Source organism: Aquarana catesbeiana, linkage group LG11, assembly GCF_042186555.1.
Source record: "Aquarana catesbeiana isolate 2022-GZ linkage group LG11, ASM4218655v1, whole genome shotgun sequence".
Lineage (NCBI taxonomy): Eukaryota > Metazoa > Chordata > Amphibia > Anura > Ranidae > Aquarana > Aquarana catesbeiana.
In genome coordinates, this window is record NC_133334.1 from 77,252,670 (window position 1) to 77,270,272 (window position 17,603).

At 42.9% G+C, this 17,603-nt stretch overlaps 1 protein-coding gene across 2 annotated transcripts in view; it reads left to right on the plus strand.

The window, feature by feature from the left end:
- Window positions 1–17,603, plus strand: part of SYT12 (synaptotagmin 12) — a 170,354-nt gene that overhangs the window by 79,648 nt on the left and 73,103 nt on the right. For both annotated transcript variants that reach the window (XM_073604557.1, XM_073604558.1), the window contains exons 2-3: window positions 9,174–9,227; window positions 9,988–10,181. In XM_073604557.1, coding sequence (XP_073460658.1) covers window positions 9,185–9,227; window positions 9,988–10,181 — 237 coding nt within the window. In that variant the 5' untranslated portion in view covers window positions 9,174–9,184. The remainder of the gene's footprint in view (window positions 1–9,173; window positions 9,228–9,987; window positions 10,182–17,603) is intronic.

Sequence of the window (17,603 nt, forward strand, 5' to 3'; positions counted from 1 at the left end):
CAAATAAAATACAATATTAAAATAAAACACTCCATGGTTTCTACCAAGGCTTGTGTGCATTTCCTATTCTCTTCTGACATTTTATCGACATTCACTGCAGTAGATAAAATAACTAGCTTTACCTAGCACAAGCCCTGTACTGTAATCATTATACGATTTACAGATTGTTATTGACTCTTGAGAAATGTTATTTTCAGCTCTGATTACAAAAAAAGAAGCTTAAACTTCAAGCAAAGTCCTCAGACTTTCTAAGCAAAGGGCTAGTCCACTGGCTCTATTTGTCATAGTTACATAGTTACATAGTTAGTAAAGTTGAATAAAGACACCAGTCCATCCTGAGTGAGTGTCTACAATTGTTCCTATCCCTGTACACTGCATCTCATTAAGATGTTCATCTATTATATCATTATGTATTTAAGGTACCCATATAGCGCCGTCAATTTACACAACGCTCCACACACACATCGCATACCCACATCGGTCCCCACCCCCAAGGAGCCCACAATCCAAGGTCCCCAACCCACATTACTACACTAGGGCCAATTTTGGACAAAAGCCAATTAACCTACCAGCATGTTTTTGGCGTGTGGGAGGAAACCGGAGTACCCGGAGGAAACCCACGCAGGCACGGGGAGAACATGCAAACTCCAGGCAGGTAGTGTCGTGATTTGGATTCAAACCAGCGACCCTTTTTACTGCTAGGCAAGAGTGCTACCCACTACACCACTGTGCCACCCAATTGTCCTTTTTAGCATTACCATTGAAAGTGAAAGTAAAAGAAAATCACAAATTTTGGGTTGTCCCTGAAACAGAGTAGAAATCTTCCAATGAGGACCTAGAAGGGCCCAAAGAGATTCCCTTAAAGTAATTGTAAAATCTTGCTTTACTTACCTGCTCTGTGCAATGGTTTTGCACAGAGCAGCCCCAGGCCTCTTCCACTCGGGTCCCCTGCTGGTGCTCCTGGCTCCTCCCCTTCGCTAAGTGTCCACCATAGCAAGCTGCTTGCTATGAGGGTGCTCATACATGCTCGCTCCTGAGCCCCACTCTGTGTATCCATAAGACACACAGAGTGGCGCTTGGCCTTGCCCCCTGTTCGCGCCCGCTGCTTTGCGGTGGTCCCGATGCTCATGGCCGATGGTCACAATGACTGCCGGCCACAAGCGATCGCAGGCACGAGAGGCAGAACAGGGACGTGTGTGTGTAAATACACAAATCCCTGTTCTGTTCTGAGAGGAGAGACAGATCATGTGTTCCTAATAGCTAGGAATCACGATCTGTCATTTCCTCTAGTCAGTCCCCTCCCCCTACAGTTAGAAACACACACAGGCAACACAGTTAACTCCTTGATCTCCCCCTAGTGTTAACCCCTTCCCTGCCAGTGACATTTTTACAAAAATCAATGCATTTTTATAGCACTGATCACTGCATGAATGCCAATGGTCCCAAAAATGTGTCAAAAGTGTCTGATGTGTCCGCCATAATGTTGCAGTCGCAGATCACCGCCATTACTAGTAAAAAAATAAATAATAATAAAAATGCTATAAATCTATCCCCTATTTTGTAGACGCTTTAACTTTTGCAAACCAATCAATATACGCTTATTGTGATTTTGTTTACCAAAAATATGTAGAAGAATACATATCGGCCTAAACTCAGAAAAAATTAGCTTTTTTTTAAAAAAAAAAAATGGGGATATTTATTATAGCAAAAAGTACAAAATATTGTGCTTATTTTTTATAGCGCAAAAAATAAAAACCGCAGAGATGATTAAATACATGAAAAGAAAGCTCTATTTGTGGGAAAAAAGGACGTCAATTTTGTTTGGGTGCAACGTCGCATGACTGGGCAATTCTCAGTTAAAGCGATGCAGTGCCGAATCGCAAAAATGACCCGGTCATTAAGGGGGCAAATCTTGCGGGGCCGAAGTGGTTAAAGTAGTTGCATGAGAAAATAAAGGACGTGCCACATGACTGCCCCCCAGTTTATGAATCAATGGATTATACTTCCCTTTCTAAAAGGCATCTTCATTAACAAGCAAAGGTTTTCTGGTTATTCATAATCAAATGGACTTTGATCTATTCGCTGCACATGCAAATTTGCTGCTTGTGCACTCAGTGGACATAGTCTGCTTTGTCGCACATCTGGATCCCCCAGATCTTAGTGTTAGAAATATGTTACAACAGTTATACTGTACAAGCCACTAGGCCATTTGCATTCTAATGCCCTGTACACACGACAAGTTTTGCCGTCGGAATAAACTCTGAAGGTTTCTCCAACGGAATTCCATTCAAGCGGTCTTGCCTACACACGGTCAAACCAAAGTCCGACCAAAATCCGACTGTCCAGAACGCAGTGACGTACAGCATGTACAATGGGACTAGAAAAAGGAAGTTCAATAGCCAGTAGCCAATAGCTTCTGTCTCGTACTTGCTTCAGAGCATGCGTCGTTTTTGGTCCGTCGGAACAGCATACAGACGAGCGGTTTTCCAGATAGAAATTGGTTCCGTCGGAAATATTTAGAACATGTTCTATTTCTAGGTCCATCAGAATTTTCGAAAAAAAAAAGTCAGATGAGGCACACACATGAACGGAATAGACGATAAAAAGCTTCCATTGGACTTTTTCTGTCGGACATTCCGCTCGTGTGTACGCGGCTTTAGCCCCTGATTCCTATAGGATATGCTCTACACTTGTACCTGCTTTCCTGTACTTGTTCTCCATTGCTTGCAGTCTTTGCACATAAAATTCCAGCTTTATTTCAGTCAATCCTCATTTGCATTCTCCCTCTTCACTGGCCGAGTGTAGAGCATTCCTGAATGCGCACACCGAATACCTGCTTTTAAAATATTTTGCTAAGCTGCTAAAAGCAGATGTTTGATTGGATAGTTGTACGCAACAGCTCTCAATGTTGTTAAAGACATTCGTGTGCCGAGACTGGTGAAGACCATCTCACCGGATGGATAGATCATAACATGTAATCTATTATAATAAATTCAGATACAGAAGGATGCTCAGACTATGAAGCTCCCAGAGAGTGCATTTGTTTCCGATCTCAGGCATGGATCATGTTTTCTGTGGCTACAACTGGGAAAGCTCACGGTCAATAACCTGCCTTTAACCACAGCATGGAAAAAGGCCGGCTCGCCAAGGAATGTCAAAATAAAAAAACCCATCTTGACATATTATATTTTAGGCAATTCACAAGAGCAATTAAGGCTACCGATAAAAATCAAACGGTGCCATAAAAAGGAAACTCGATTGTGCTGAGATGTCAAATGTATGATTTACTTTTCAATGATGAATTTTTAATTGCCAAGTTATTTCAGTCAATGGTTTTCATAGCTTTTTGTTTAAGAGATCCAGATACAAAGGGGCTCTCCATGCAAAAATAATATTTAACTTTTTGGTAGAAGGTGGCATGTTGGATCAGGACTTTCCAGAGTCAAAACCTCGGGACGCAGGACAGGTACCATTCAGTATGGATGTTTATATGCAGGATAAGGTTTTCATGCTTCTAAAGAGATTAAGTCAGTCTTTGAGATTTGCTTACAGGTTATGTTAATATTAAAGGGTAACTCTGTTTTAGTGAAAAAAATATAGCAAATAAAAAAATAGCATATACAACTGCTACACAAGCCATACTGAAATTTAATGTTATTAAAATTACCTTTCCTTTTCAATCTCAAGCTGCTGTAGTTTTCTGTAAAATTCAATTCAATTTCAAACTGGAGGCACTCTGTACACTGCTGGTGTATAAAATGCCCCAGGAAGTATCATTTCCTGCTTGTGTGATTGGCTCACTGATTTTCCCATAAGTCTGCACTAAGGTACAAGTCAAATTTGAGCCATCCTCTGCAATAGATAATTGAGTTTTGGTGAGATACTCCCTAAGGGTTAATTACTTCCAAAGGGATGCAGACACTGTAACTTTTCTCATCAGAACACAAAGAGGGCACCGGCTGAATATAATGAACCAGACCCTCCTATTCAGAATCAGTACCCAAAGGACATAATGGAACAAGCAGCTTTCTCTCCAGAGCAGAAAAGGTAGGGCTCTACAACGTTTGTTAAAATCCATAGATCACCTAGAGGGGATTGAGTTTGTCAACGAAAGTGGTATTAGGCTAATATGTAGATTTCATATTAAGATTAGAGTCCAGGGTGTTATGATTTACATTAGATGCTAGGGGTGGTTTTTATCGTTTACGCTTAGAAGTTAGGTTTTAGGGTCAGATTAAGTGTTACTGATTCAGTTCAAAGGGTAAATTTCAGTCTGAGAAAATATAACAAGTTGAGTTTATTTTATACGTTAGGTCCTAAGGGTCGGGCAAGGTAGTACAAAATGTTAGGTCTGTTTTTAAATTACACTTAAATCTACTTTTAAGTAAATTTAGCCGACCGCTTGTGAATCTCTGCTCCTACACAAGGACCCACTGACGCATACTATATCCCAGCTATTACTCCATTATCTAGATGGCCGCATATGCATATCTCTCCGCCTATACACAGGCTTGGGAAAGAGAACTCTAGCTTACGGTTACCCAAACAGACTGGGAAAAGAGCTTTATCCTGACCCACAAATTACCATTAGTTGCTAAGACACAGGGAAAGGGGTTCAAACTTATAACAAGGTGGTACAAGTGCACTTCTGTTTTCCACCACTTCAATAGTGCAGTCCCAGACACTTAGTGGTGGTGTCACACCTCCAAAGGCACCATGTTTCATATCTGGTGAGAATACCCCTCTTTCCATGTTTTCTGGGTGCGAAAAAAACGTAATAACCCAAGATTGAACTAAATTACACTTAAAGCTGAGGTCCAGCAAGGGAACTAAAATGTCTAAATACCAGAGATACTCAACTGAATAGAGTTGGTTTGCCATTTTTCTACAGATGGGCTTTAAATCCAGATTTCATGCTTTCCCCTACCTTGTTAACCCCTCCCCACTGGAGAACACCCATGGCCTTAAAAAATATCAATAAGAAAACCCCTTTTCCTAGGTTTATTTAGTCTGGTCAATTGATAAGGTCTTTTTCACCCTCTTCTTACTCCTGTGGTGGGTGGATCCTAAATACTGCAGGAAGTGGAAGGCAACTATGTAATGATGATGTACCTTGACATAAGGGCCAGTTCACACCACATGCAGTCCAGTGCATTTTTTTCTGCATCAAAAACGCATGGAAAGTAGGTTATATAGTTTTCAATGGCATAGTTCACACCAGTGCTTGCAGTTCCAGTGCGTTCCAGTTCCAGAAAAAAAAGTAAAACAGCTGCATTTTTCCTGCACTGGAGTGTACTGGAATGCTGTAAAACGCATCAAAAACTCACTGGAACGTACCTAAATGCATCAAAAACACACTGGAACGCACATGTCCTTATTTAAGGTTAAGAAAAAAGAGGGGAGAAAAAAGCACTGGACTGCATCAAAAACACACTGCAACCCGTCAAAAACGTGCATGCAGAAAAGCATCTGGAACGCCTCCGGACTGTGTTTCTGTGGCGTGAACTGGCCCTGAAAGACATGTGCGTTCCAGTGCATTTTTGATGCATTTAGGTGCGTTCCAGTGTGTTTTGATGCATTTTACAGTGTTCCAGTACAGTCCAGTGCAGGAAAAATGCAGCATGTTCTACTTTTTTTTCTGGAACTGGAACGCACTGGAACTGCAAGCACTGGTGTGAACTATGCCATTGAAAACCATATAACCTACTTTCATTTCATTATTGATGCAGAAAAAAAACGCACTGGACTGCATGTGGTGTGAAATGGCCCTCACTCTTCTTTTTGGAGTTGGCACACCATGCCAAGAACTGCTGCTTTAGACCCCTTTCACACTGGCATCGCTCTGCGTAGTGGTAAGGTGGCGCTTTTGGGCTGCTAGCAGGGCACTTTTAACCCCCCCAAGCGGCTGAAGAAAGGGTTAATTGCGCCTGAAAAGCGCCACTGCCGAATTGCTTTACAGGCGCTTCAGCAGCAGTGCCCATGCATTCCAATGGGCAGGGGCGGTGGAGGAGCGGTGTATACAGGCGCTTTACATGCGCTATTTTTAGCCCTTTAGAGCCTGAAAAATGCCTCCGGTGTGAAAGGGGTCTTAAAGATTAATAGAACCAGATTCACCTACTGACTTGCAAACAGGATAATGTTAAGTTCCTAAAGTAGGGTGACCAGACGTCCCTGATTTCCGGGGACAGTCCCCAGACTGAGGACACCGTCCCCGGACCAAGTCTGTCTCTGGATAGGGCTGCCACTTGTCCAGTATTGCCCCGGACAGTCCAGGTTTAGACACTTGTGCTTGGGTCTCTGTCCACCTGTGACCCGGACACAACATACTTCCAGTCCTATTCATCCATCCAGTAAACTTGTCTTGGGGATGGAGCTAGTGCCGGACCAAGTTCTGGCACTGCACTCCACTCAATGAGATTGCTGTCAGCTGCGCCTCTCTCCCTCCCCTGCGCAATGCCACTCTCACTCCCCGCCGCCACTTCCGCCGCCTCGATTATCTCCTTTGCAGTCATTGGTTGCTGTCCTAGCAATCAATGACATGCTTTTTCTGCCATTCACACTGCACAGTGGGAGGTAAATAGCCCTAGAGCGGCTCCACCTCCCAGCTCTGCCCCCCAGCTCGGCACCCACACTTCCCTCCTTGATTGCAGTAGCTCCCGGGTCCCGCTGGTAAGGCAATATGAATAGATGTGTTAAAGAGGGCAGGGGCGCTGATATCAGGGGGGTGTCTCTCTGATCTCTGGAGGTCTCTAAGGAAGGGGGTGGGCACTGTTATAAGGGGACTGTGAGCTAATGGAGGTCTCTAAGAGGGGGTACTGACTACTGATCTAATGGTTAGTGATCAACCATTAGGTCAGCAACACCCACCTTAGAGACCCCCATTAGCTTACAGTCCCCTTATATCAGTGCCCCCCTTCCTTATCAGTAATGCCTGTCAGTGCCACCTATCATTGCCCTTCATTACTGCCTATCAGTGCCCATCATTGCCCATCAGTGCCCATCATTGCCACATATCAGTGCCGCCTATCAGTGCCCACCATTGCCACATATCAGTGCCGCCTGTCAGTGCCCATCATTGCCACCTATCATTGCTCCTCATTGCCACCTATTAGTGCCCATCATTGCCGCATATCAGTGTTGCCTGTCAGTGCACATCATCTTTTCGCCTATCAGTGCCCATCAGTGCTGCCTATTAGTGCCCATCAGTGCCACCTATCAGTGCCCATCATTGCCACATATCAGTGCCGCCTATCAGTGCCCATCATTGCCGCCTATCAGTGCCCATCATTGCCACCTATAAGTGCCCATCAGTGCAGCCTATCAGTGCCCATCAGTGCCACATATCATTGCCACCTATCAGTGCCCATCAGTGCCACCTATCAGTGCCCATCATTGCCGCATATCTGTGCCGCCTATCAGTGCCCATCATTGCCACCTATCAGTGACCATCATTGCCACCTATCAGTGCCCATCAGTGTCACCTATCAGTGCCCATCATTACCACATATCATTGCCGCCTATCAGTGCCTATCATTGCCACCTATTAGTGCCCATCATTGTCCCCTTTTCAGTGCTGCCTGTCAGTGCCCATCAGTGCCGCCTATCAGTATCCATCATTGCCATATCAGTGCCACCTATTAGTGCCCATCATTGCCGCATATCAGTGCCACTGCCCATCAGTGCAACCTTATCAGCGCATATCAGTAAAGGAGAAAAAACAGGTTTTGCCGTCGGAATAAACTCTGAAGGTTTCTCCGACGGAACTCCGACGGAATTCCATTCAAGAGGTCTTGCCTACATACGGTCAACTCAAAGTCCGACCAAAGTCCGACCGTCAAGAACGCGGTGACGTACGACGGGACTAGAAAAAGGAAGTTCAATAGTCAGTAGCCAATAGCTTCCGTCTCGTACTTGCTTCAGAGCATGCGTCGTTTTTGGTCCATCGGAACAGCATACAGACGATCGGTTTTCCCGATAGGAATTGGTTCCGTTGGAAATATTTAGAACATGTTCCATTTCTAGGTCCGTCAGAATTTTCGAAAAAAAAAGTCAGATGAGGCATACACAGGATCGAAATATACGATGAAAAGCTTCCGTCTGACTTTTTCTGTCGGACATTCCGCTCGTGTGTATGCGGCTTAAGAAGTATCTTTTTTATCTCATGGACGAAATGTGAGAAATAACGTATATATCATACAATCATTCCATAAACACATACACTGCATATATAATTTGAGGAAAATATGCTTATAAAATAGTGTACCATTTGCCAAAAAAAAAAAATATATATATATTTCCCCGGATTTCATTTTAAAAATCTGGTCACCTTATCCTAAAGGGCATGAGCTAATGTGAATAGCACTATATAATTGGCTGGTGCTCATACTTGAATAAAGTAAATTATTCTAAAACTGGTCAAACAAATTCCTCGCTCTGATCATGATGTTATCTTTTACACTATTATTGTTTTAGAAGGGCATATGCCAAAGGGCAGTAATGGACTGATTGTTGTCAACAACACAGAGGGATTTTCCCTATTTGAGTGATCTCAGATCTCTTCATTGGTATAAGAACACATATACTATATCATAAGGTTTCAGTATGAACCACTGTACAACAAAGAATACGCTGTAACAAAGAATTCTCTGTAAGCCATGAACTCTGGACCCCAATTGATCAAAAATTTTTGTGGTAGACATGATCATCCATCTGCTCATTAAAAATGACCAGGTCCGCAGCAGGCAGAGGTGTTCACTGGGAGGCTGGCTCTTCGACTTTATACTTTAAAGAAATGTATAAAACTAAATGCAAAAGTAACATTCAGAGTTGTTTATAAAAAAGATCCCACTCCTGCACAGAAATTATTATACAGTATATGGAATTTAGGTCATTTGCTTCACAAGTTCTCCATTAGCTGCCATGTTGTGCTAAAGTAGGCTTTAGCATGACGGTAGATCTCTCTATGAGAGTAATGGCCAAGGAGTCACTACAAGTCCATCTACTACACCATGGTGTTTTCTGATAACTGCCTGAAACCTTGGCATTCTCATTTATCCATATTGTTAAAACCTTTTTTCCAGAGACCAGCTTGCAATTTATGTTTAGTGGCTTTTTAAATCTTTTGAGATTATGTGATTATGATGTACTCATTTCATTTTTTTCTTTCTCATTAGGCAAAACCGAAATGAATGCCATGGAGAGCAGAATGATTGACTACCGTATTAGTGGTATGTATTTTTTGTGTTTCTAGAAAGAAAAAAAAGATTCTATACTATGTCTATGTCCACCTCATGAAATACACAGGGTTTTTTTTTTCAGAAAAAAGTGCCAATAATAGGGACAATACGTAAAGTACAGAGGTCTGGGGCGTCCCTGTTCTTCATTTTAGGAACGATTCAGGGCCAAATTTTTGCCTGAATTACAGCCTGAAATGGAGCCAAAGACGCACAGCGTTTTCTGTGCAAGCCGCTCCACAGCCGCAACGGAGATATGTGAACTGGCTCCAAAGTGAGCCAGTCACAATCTCCTGTCATGTGAATTGGATGTGCTGTTGAAAAGTCCGGTCGTGTGTACACGGCATAAGTAATAGTTTTCTTAAGGAGTCATGATACCAGATTTCACCAGCAGCGGGTGACACCTAGAACTGCAACCCCGGGTATGGTTGACACTAATCAAGTGAAAAAAAAAAACAGACTGACTGTATTGGTTTCTGGGAGTTGACTAAATATGAAACTCCTAGAAATGTCCTTCACAGCTAACGGGACCTGGAATGAGTCACAATCTAATTATCTGATATCAAGTCTTGCTTTTCAAAACAATAAATACTGTCTGTAGAAGCAGAATAGGAAGCATATTATATTACTCCTAAACTGGATTGTTGATCTCATGCTGATAATCGTACACGTTGGTTGTTGTCATTTTGTTTTATGTACCATTTATATTTCTTCATAAAAGTACTCACGCTTATTTTATGTGCCACTTTTACAGTCATCACAAGCCCTCCAGAATGGGAAATCGGAATATACATAGCTGGTGCGCTGACGCTGCTTGGCGTGGTCGGTTTATATCTTTGGAAGCTGTGTAAATCTGGGAATTATCCATCACCTTCTCCATTCCCTAACTATGACTATAGATATCTGAAGCATAAGTATGGGACATCGTACTCAGATGTTAAAAGGAAGGTGAGTAGAATAAATGGATCATGTAAACAATTTCCAACTTTGGGTGGACAGTGTTTGGTTTATTTATGCCGTGTGAAGACTCCAACAATGGGATTGTGCCCCAGGAACCCGTGTCTCCTCACAAAAGCCATCATGATAGTGTTAGTTTTTTTGCAGATAAAATCCACAATTATTTAATTTGCATTTTGGAGTATTTGTCCACTTAAATAGCACTGTGTGGAGCAAGTTGTACAGCTTAAAGTGGTATTCAGCCCCAAACCAAACATGTAATAAATTGCAGCTTACCAATCTTTAGATGTGGTGGCTGCATTTGTTTTCTTTTTTTACGTTTTTTTTATCTCTGTTTTTACCTGGTGATTTGGCCAATAAAACACCGCCTGTATTAGAGTGCCCCCACTCTGGATGAATGAGTGCAGGGGCACCTTTGGAGACAGCAGCATTGTCAGTCTGGGGGAGAGAGGAGCGTTAAATTTACTAGCAGATTTAAATAAACTAACAAATTGAAAACTTCACACTCCAGCTCACACTTTCTTTTGGGATAAATGTTTACATTAATAAATTGATTAAAAAAAAGGCTGATCAGTGGTGAATGGTTTGCCCCATCCTTGTAAACTGATAAATCTGGAAGAGAGATTATTTTGAAAAACAACAGAGTTACTGACTGAATCACCAGATAAAGTATCTAAGGATTGGTAAACTGCAATATAATAGACATTTGCTTTTGGGTTAAAGTGATTGTAAAGTCTTGTTTTTTTTTCCTATAAAAATAATAAACATGTTATACTTACGTCCTCTGTGTAGTGGATTTGCACAGAGCAGCCCGGATCCTCCTCTTCTCAGGTCCCTCTTCTGTGATTTTGGCCCCTCCCTCCTGTTCAGTGCCCCCACAGCAAGCAGCTTGAGTCTGAGTCACAGCTCCCTGTATTCATTCAGATATGGAGTCCAGACCTGGCCCCGCCTCTCTCCCTCCTGATTGGCTAGCTGACTTTGCTTGACAGCAGCGGGAGCCAATGGCATCGCTGCTGTGTCTCAGCAAATCAGGAACAAGAATCTGGATGGCTGAGACAGTCGTGGACATCGCTGGACAGAGAGGGTCCTTAGGTAAGTGTTAGGGGGCTGGGGGGGGGGGCTGCTGCACACAAAGGGCTTTTAATCTTAATGCATCAATGCATTAAGATAAAAAATTTCTGCCTTTACAACCCCTTTAAATACTGCTTTAAAGCGGTAGTGACAAGGATTGGAACAGACTACATTTGCCTATTATTCAAATGGCTTAAATCTTTTTAAAAAATATTTACTGCAGCTACTCCCCCATGGTTGTGTTATGGCTGTCCCAACTTCTTCTGGAAAGCTTGGTGCTGGACCAGGATGAGGGGTAGCATGCTTCAAAAGAATTGTGGTGCAAAAAAGTCTGGGCCTGCAACCTAGGCTGCTGAAGTGGTTCACAGTTCATAAATAGGGGAGGTACCAGGTACTTTGCCCTCTTCCCGACACTGTCTGCATGTAACTGAGGATGAAAATCAGTGGCGGCAGGTGCTCAAAATTTGGGGGGGGGGGGCACAAACAAGCTGAAAAATTCTGAAAAACCCACCAATTGCAGCCTCACTGTGCCCAACAAATGCAGCTACTGTGCTATCAAATGCAGCCACTGTGTCCATCAATTGCCGCCAATGTGCCCAGCAAACGCAGCCACTGTGCCCATCAAATGCTCCCACTGTGCCATCAAATTCTGCCACTTTGCCCATCGATTGCTGCCACTGTGCCATCAAATGCTCCCACTGTGCCCATCGAATGCTGCCACTGTGCCATCAAATGCTCCCACTGTGCCCATCGAATGCTGCCACTGTGCCCCCCCGCCCACTCGCTGTCTGCCCGGCACTTACCCTGTCTCGGTGGGGCAGCGGGTGATGGCGGCGAGTGGTGTTCTCCATGCTCCTCCATGTCCTCAATGTCTTCTCCCGTCCTCTCCTCCTGTCCTCTCCTATAATTGGACGCCTGATAGGCATCCAATCACAGCGCCTGTCGTTTCAGCCAATCAGGTGACAGGTAACAGACCCGAGCACCTGATTGGCGGAGAGGCGGTTCAGTGTTAGGAAAGCGAATATTCAGTCGCTTCTCTAACACACATGGGTGAACTGCGAGCGCCAAGCATGGCGCTCGCAGGTCACCTTTTTTGACGCCTATTAGAGCCTATGGCTCTAAACAGGTGCTTCAAGAACTACCCCTGCCACTGTAATTCAGGCGCCCGGCGCCCAAAAAGGTGCCGGGCGCCTGAATAGGAGGTGGCAGCGGCGGGCATGGTTAGATTCATGTAATGCATGAATCTATGCATTGGTCATGTGGGGGTGGTTGGAGAGAGGGGGCGGCGCCCGTGCACCCTCATGGACGACTGCCACTGAAAACATAAATAAAGGTATGTGAAATTTAAAAAGCAATTGATATACTGAATGATACCATCACATGTATTAACCCATACAGTTATCAACATACCATAATTTTCACCATAGCGATCCTTTCAAGAGATACTGTAACCTTACTTATTCAGGACAAATTAATAGTGTTTTTGCAAAAGTTTCCCCTCCAGAACCCTGATACTCACCTTCCTCGCAATCGCAATGTCGCAATCAGTGAAAATACCCAGTGGTATAAGGGAGCATGAAACCTCCACCCATGTAATGTCTCATGTCTATTAGTTGATCAGTAGGCCCAAACATTGTCAACTGACAGAGGGATGGATGTCACCATTCTGCCTAGCCTTCAACACCAGCCAACAATGCTTAAGCCTGGTACAGATGAGCCGAATACTGGCTGGTATTAGCCAGTTCAACAGATACCGGCTGACATTCGGCCTGTGTGTACACCAGCCTGTCCGACAGAAGCCTCAATGCACAAACATTGTCAATTTGCTCTGCATGGACAAGGTGACAAGGTCTCTTTAAAGAGACCCTGTCACCAACTTAAACAATAACAAGTAAAAGCACAACAAAAATCTGTATTTTAAATACTTACTTACAGCATCTTTTACAATCCATAAACCATTTTTCATTCACTTTCAATGCTTTTTTTTAACTTACTAGTGAATTAGACCACTCCAAAAAGATTTGATTTCCTAGCGCATACGCAGTTCCTCTCCCTTCGTCCACTTTATAGCCTTCTCCTCTTCTGTCAGAGTCTAATTACTGTCTGTGCTGTCCCAGGTCCTCCCCCACTCCTATCACCTCCCTACATAATCTTTTAAATAGCTGTCAGGGGAGTGAAGGAGTATACCATAGTGTGTCAATTGAGTGACAGTATTAAATTTGCTGGAACAGCTGACATTACATCCAAGATGGCGACAACCAGCAGCAGTAGGCCTTTTTGTATGTCAGCAAATGGGAGTACCTATACATTTTGAAGAAGATTGTTAGTGAAATGAATGGTCTGGCAGCACAGTCTCTTTTAATCATGACGCAACAATTTGACTTCGAAAAGCTTGGATTGGATGTGAAATCCATGAGGGATAAAAGAGGTGACCCAAAATAATCCAAATTACTAGTGACCTTACCAAACCAAACTATCTGTAGTTTTAGATGAACTTACTCCTACATATGAAAGGGAATTTTGTTGCAAACATGTACATCATTCAACAACATGAACAAGATACAACATCTTTCATGCAACGATGTACAATGTATGTCATACTGTATAACATTACATTTATTACTCTTTGTAAAGGTTAAGTCCCTCTGCCCATGGCAATTGTAGTATCATGACAATGACCAACCAAGATGCTTTTTAATTTACATTTACCAAAAGTGCTGTGTGCATGCTCTACTGGCTCATTACAGTAATGGTCTTTTCTGGGTATGGGTCTATACTCATCTGTAATAGACACTTAATAGAATGTCAGTACTAGAACCTAGCCGCAGTACAGAGCTTTCCGGTGCATCATCTCTGCAACATTCCAGTCATAATGCAATTACTTCCGTAACACAGCGGCACTTATATCTCCAAATGGCTCTGCTATGTACTATAAATTGAAGATTACAAAGAACTAGGTAATTTCACCTGACAGATATAGTTATATCATAATATTTTCTTCAGAATTTACCACCAGATTATTTCTCAGTTCTCATTCTTGTGTGTGACTTAAAAAGCAATTAGATTTAAAGTATTCCTGACACTAGTGGTTAGTTGCACACAGCTGAGATGACTATTTACATAGAACAGTGATAGGCAACCAGTAGATGGACTTTTAGTTCAATAGCATATGGTGATCTACTGGTTGCCTAATACTGCTCTAGAAATAGGTATTACTGTTCTAGAAATAAGGAATTAATACTTTAGTGATAGATATTACTACTCTAGAAATTGGTATCTCATGAAGGTTGGGCAGAAAAGAGTATAAAACAAGCAGAGAATTGGTGGGGCTGGACTGTTGAATGCTTGTTCAGTTTTTTGGGTTATTTTGTAATTATACCGAGGATTGTCTGCTATACCACCATTTAGCTATTTTTTCATTCACTCAGCTATTAACAACCCTAACAGACACTATATCCTCACATAGAGTACCAATATTTCCAACTGTAATACTAGATTTTAACAGTATGTGGTGCTTCAAACTAAATTTAGGTCCATGATCTCCGATAAATAAAATATGTCAAAGAGAACCTGAGTACATGAAGATGCTTGAGGAAAGTATATTACCCTTAAAAATAACCATTTCTTTCCATAAAATGATTACATAACACCTACCTGTTACATTTTTAGCTCTTTTTTCCAGGAGTCCTTAATCCCAAGGCACTCTTAAATGCATGTAGTTGGGTTCTCCCATGTCCTGCCTCTCTTGTTGGTCATTAAGACTGTCCATTATGTTTAACGACCAATAGAGAACAGGAGAAAAGAGAAACCCTCTACTTTTTTGAAAACAGAGTTCCTGGATGTAGGGGTTCCTAGGGTGGTAAAGATCCTGGAAGGAGGTATGTAGGGCCACCTGAGAGGTTTTCCTGTGTATTTAGGCTGTTAATGAATTTTTTTTAAGGAAAAGGAAAGGTTCACGTTAAACCGGTTTGTCCTTTCTTTTTCATGAAAGAAGCAAAGTGCTTAGGGCTACTTACAGCTAATTTTGGTTGTTCCTGGAAAGTTAAACAACCTCACTAAGTTCCCACTCACCCTGCTGAACTGTTTACTTTACATTTTGAAAAATGCAACGGGAGTGGCAGAAATGGGCAGATATGTGCAAATCTTTGAACCAACTTTTCATGTGTAGTGCACCTTCAGATACAGAACTATGGGAGCCGCTGCTGATGACTAATTTTTAAAGTCAAAGGCTATGGGGCATTGGGTAACATAAAAATGCCCCATTAACTTTTTCCACCACGTACCTGCGGTGCATGTTCACTGCCACCGGATCTACGCTGTCTCCCCAGTCATCTGGGTTCTAGAGGTGGGTACTAAGAGCTGCAGAGCAATTGGCCCCTGCTGGCATCAGTCTAATTACTGGAAAGAAGGAACAGGGCTGTAGCTTGTCAGGCACTATGTGTGTCTATGAACAAGCATCCATTCACCCCATCATAATTAACCCCCTGATATTAATTGTGGACAGTCTCGATCCTCTTAGGGTGTTCCTGCTCAGGGTGGACAGGAACATCCAAAACTCCTAAGTGAACAGAAAATGCTTTGGAAATTATGGCAAGGCAATCTTGCTGCAGATGTAACCAAAACACATCAGAAGCCAGGGACAGACTCATACTACATCCATAATTTAAATAACACTTTTGGATTAAATGAACCTTGAAATTTAAAATGCTCAGCATAGATTTTAACATAGGACCAAAAGCTTCAAGGTTGGTTATACAAAGGACCAGAAGCTCCAAGATTGGCTATATGAAAGGAGATCTTTTACCAATACCTCATGTTCTGACAGGCTTTACTGAGACCTACAAAGATTTTAAATTTTGGAGCCATAAGCACTTTGCTTTACATTGGTGGTAAAGACCTTATCCCCTGTTCTTTAAAGAATTGTTCACAAAAGTACCTCTGTTCCAAATTTTAAAGACAAATTTCTTCACAGTGCTTGGAGCTACAGAGATCAAGGATGGATTGTTTTAAAGCTCTTTTACTGCTTGTTAGGAGTATGCAAACATTTTTGGGATCCAGAGTTTGGGCACAGGTTCACTTTAACCCAGTCATGAATTCATAGAAAATCATTAAATGCATTTTTATATACAGCTATCAGAAGTAGTTGAACTGGTCTTGATGCTATCTTCCTCAAAGAGAGAGGTAGGTGCTCTACAACAGTCAGTCTCTATTGCTTTGCACAGTGATGTACTATATGTTACTTTGTGAACACTCCTACAAGAGGTTAGAAAAACATTGATGAATGTTGTAGCGGCACCCCCATAGGGGCTGCTGAAAGTTGTGGAACAGCCAATTTGGGACAGAACTATGTACACTCCCTGTACACAACACTTCTTCAAACTCCTCCTGGACAACACTTGCTTGCAGACTATCACTCTCTCTCTCCTGCGCAACACTTGACTCCAGGCACAGCCATAGTGCCCAACTGTCCCTGATTTTGAGGGACTGTCCCTGATTTGGAGCAATGTCTCTCTGTCCCTCATTTCTCCTAATTTGTCCCTCATTTTGGTCTGATCTATATAGATGTATATAAAATGCACTTTTTATCTATCAAAAAGTGTTTTCCAGCACTAAACCTTTCATCTGATTGCTGCATTTGTAAATTCCAAAAGCCAATATAAAGGAATAGTAGTGGTAAAAAAAGCACTTGTGGGTTTAAGCAATATTTTTTTTGTACAATTGTCCTTTAAGGGGGCGTGACAGGGCGTGTGTCCTATGCCTGCATACCTTTGCTTATAGGTGTCCCTCATTCTCATCTCAAAAAGTTGGGAGGTATGGGCACAGCTAGCACATGGTTAGGCCCAACACTGACTTAGTCAGACCTTAGGAATTGCCATTTGTAGGCAGGGACCGCGGGTCAATTTTTGTATGTAGCAAGAATAGGAATTGGAAAATCTTTAGTGCTAGCTGTTCTAAGGTGGACTACTGCTCCCAGCAATCCCTCTTCAGGTCCTGAGAGCCCTCCTGGCTGCAGACGCCCGACTCCACTGCCTGTGACATTGCAATCCTCCCTGGCTCCACACCCAGCTCTGACTGTTGCCTCTTAGTCCTCTCTGTCATGCCTCTCCAGTACTCCCGATAGCACATGTCACTCACTAGTCCTCCCGGCTGCGAACACACACACACCGTGGGTTCCCTCCTGAAGACTTGCCCAGCAGCACTAGCTCCTGCTGTCCTCTCTGACTCCTCTCTGTGCCTCCTGTCTAGATCCTTCATGCGTTCCTAAAGGGATCCTTCCTGCACCCGAGTTCCAGGCCCAAGGTCACCCCCCCCCCTCAGAATGGGGAGCGGCCTCAAAGGCCT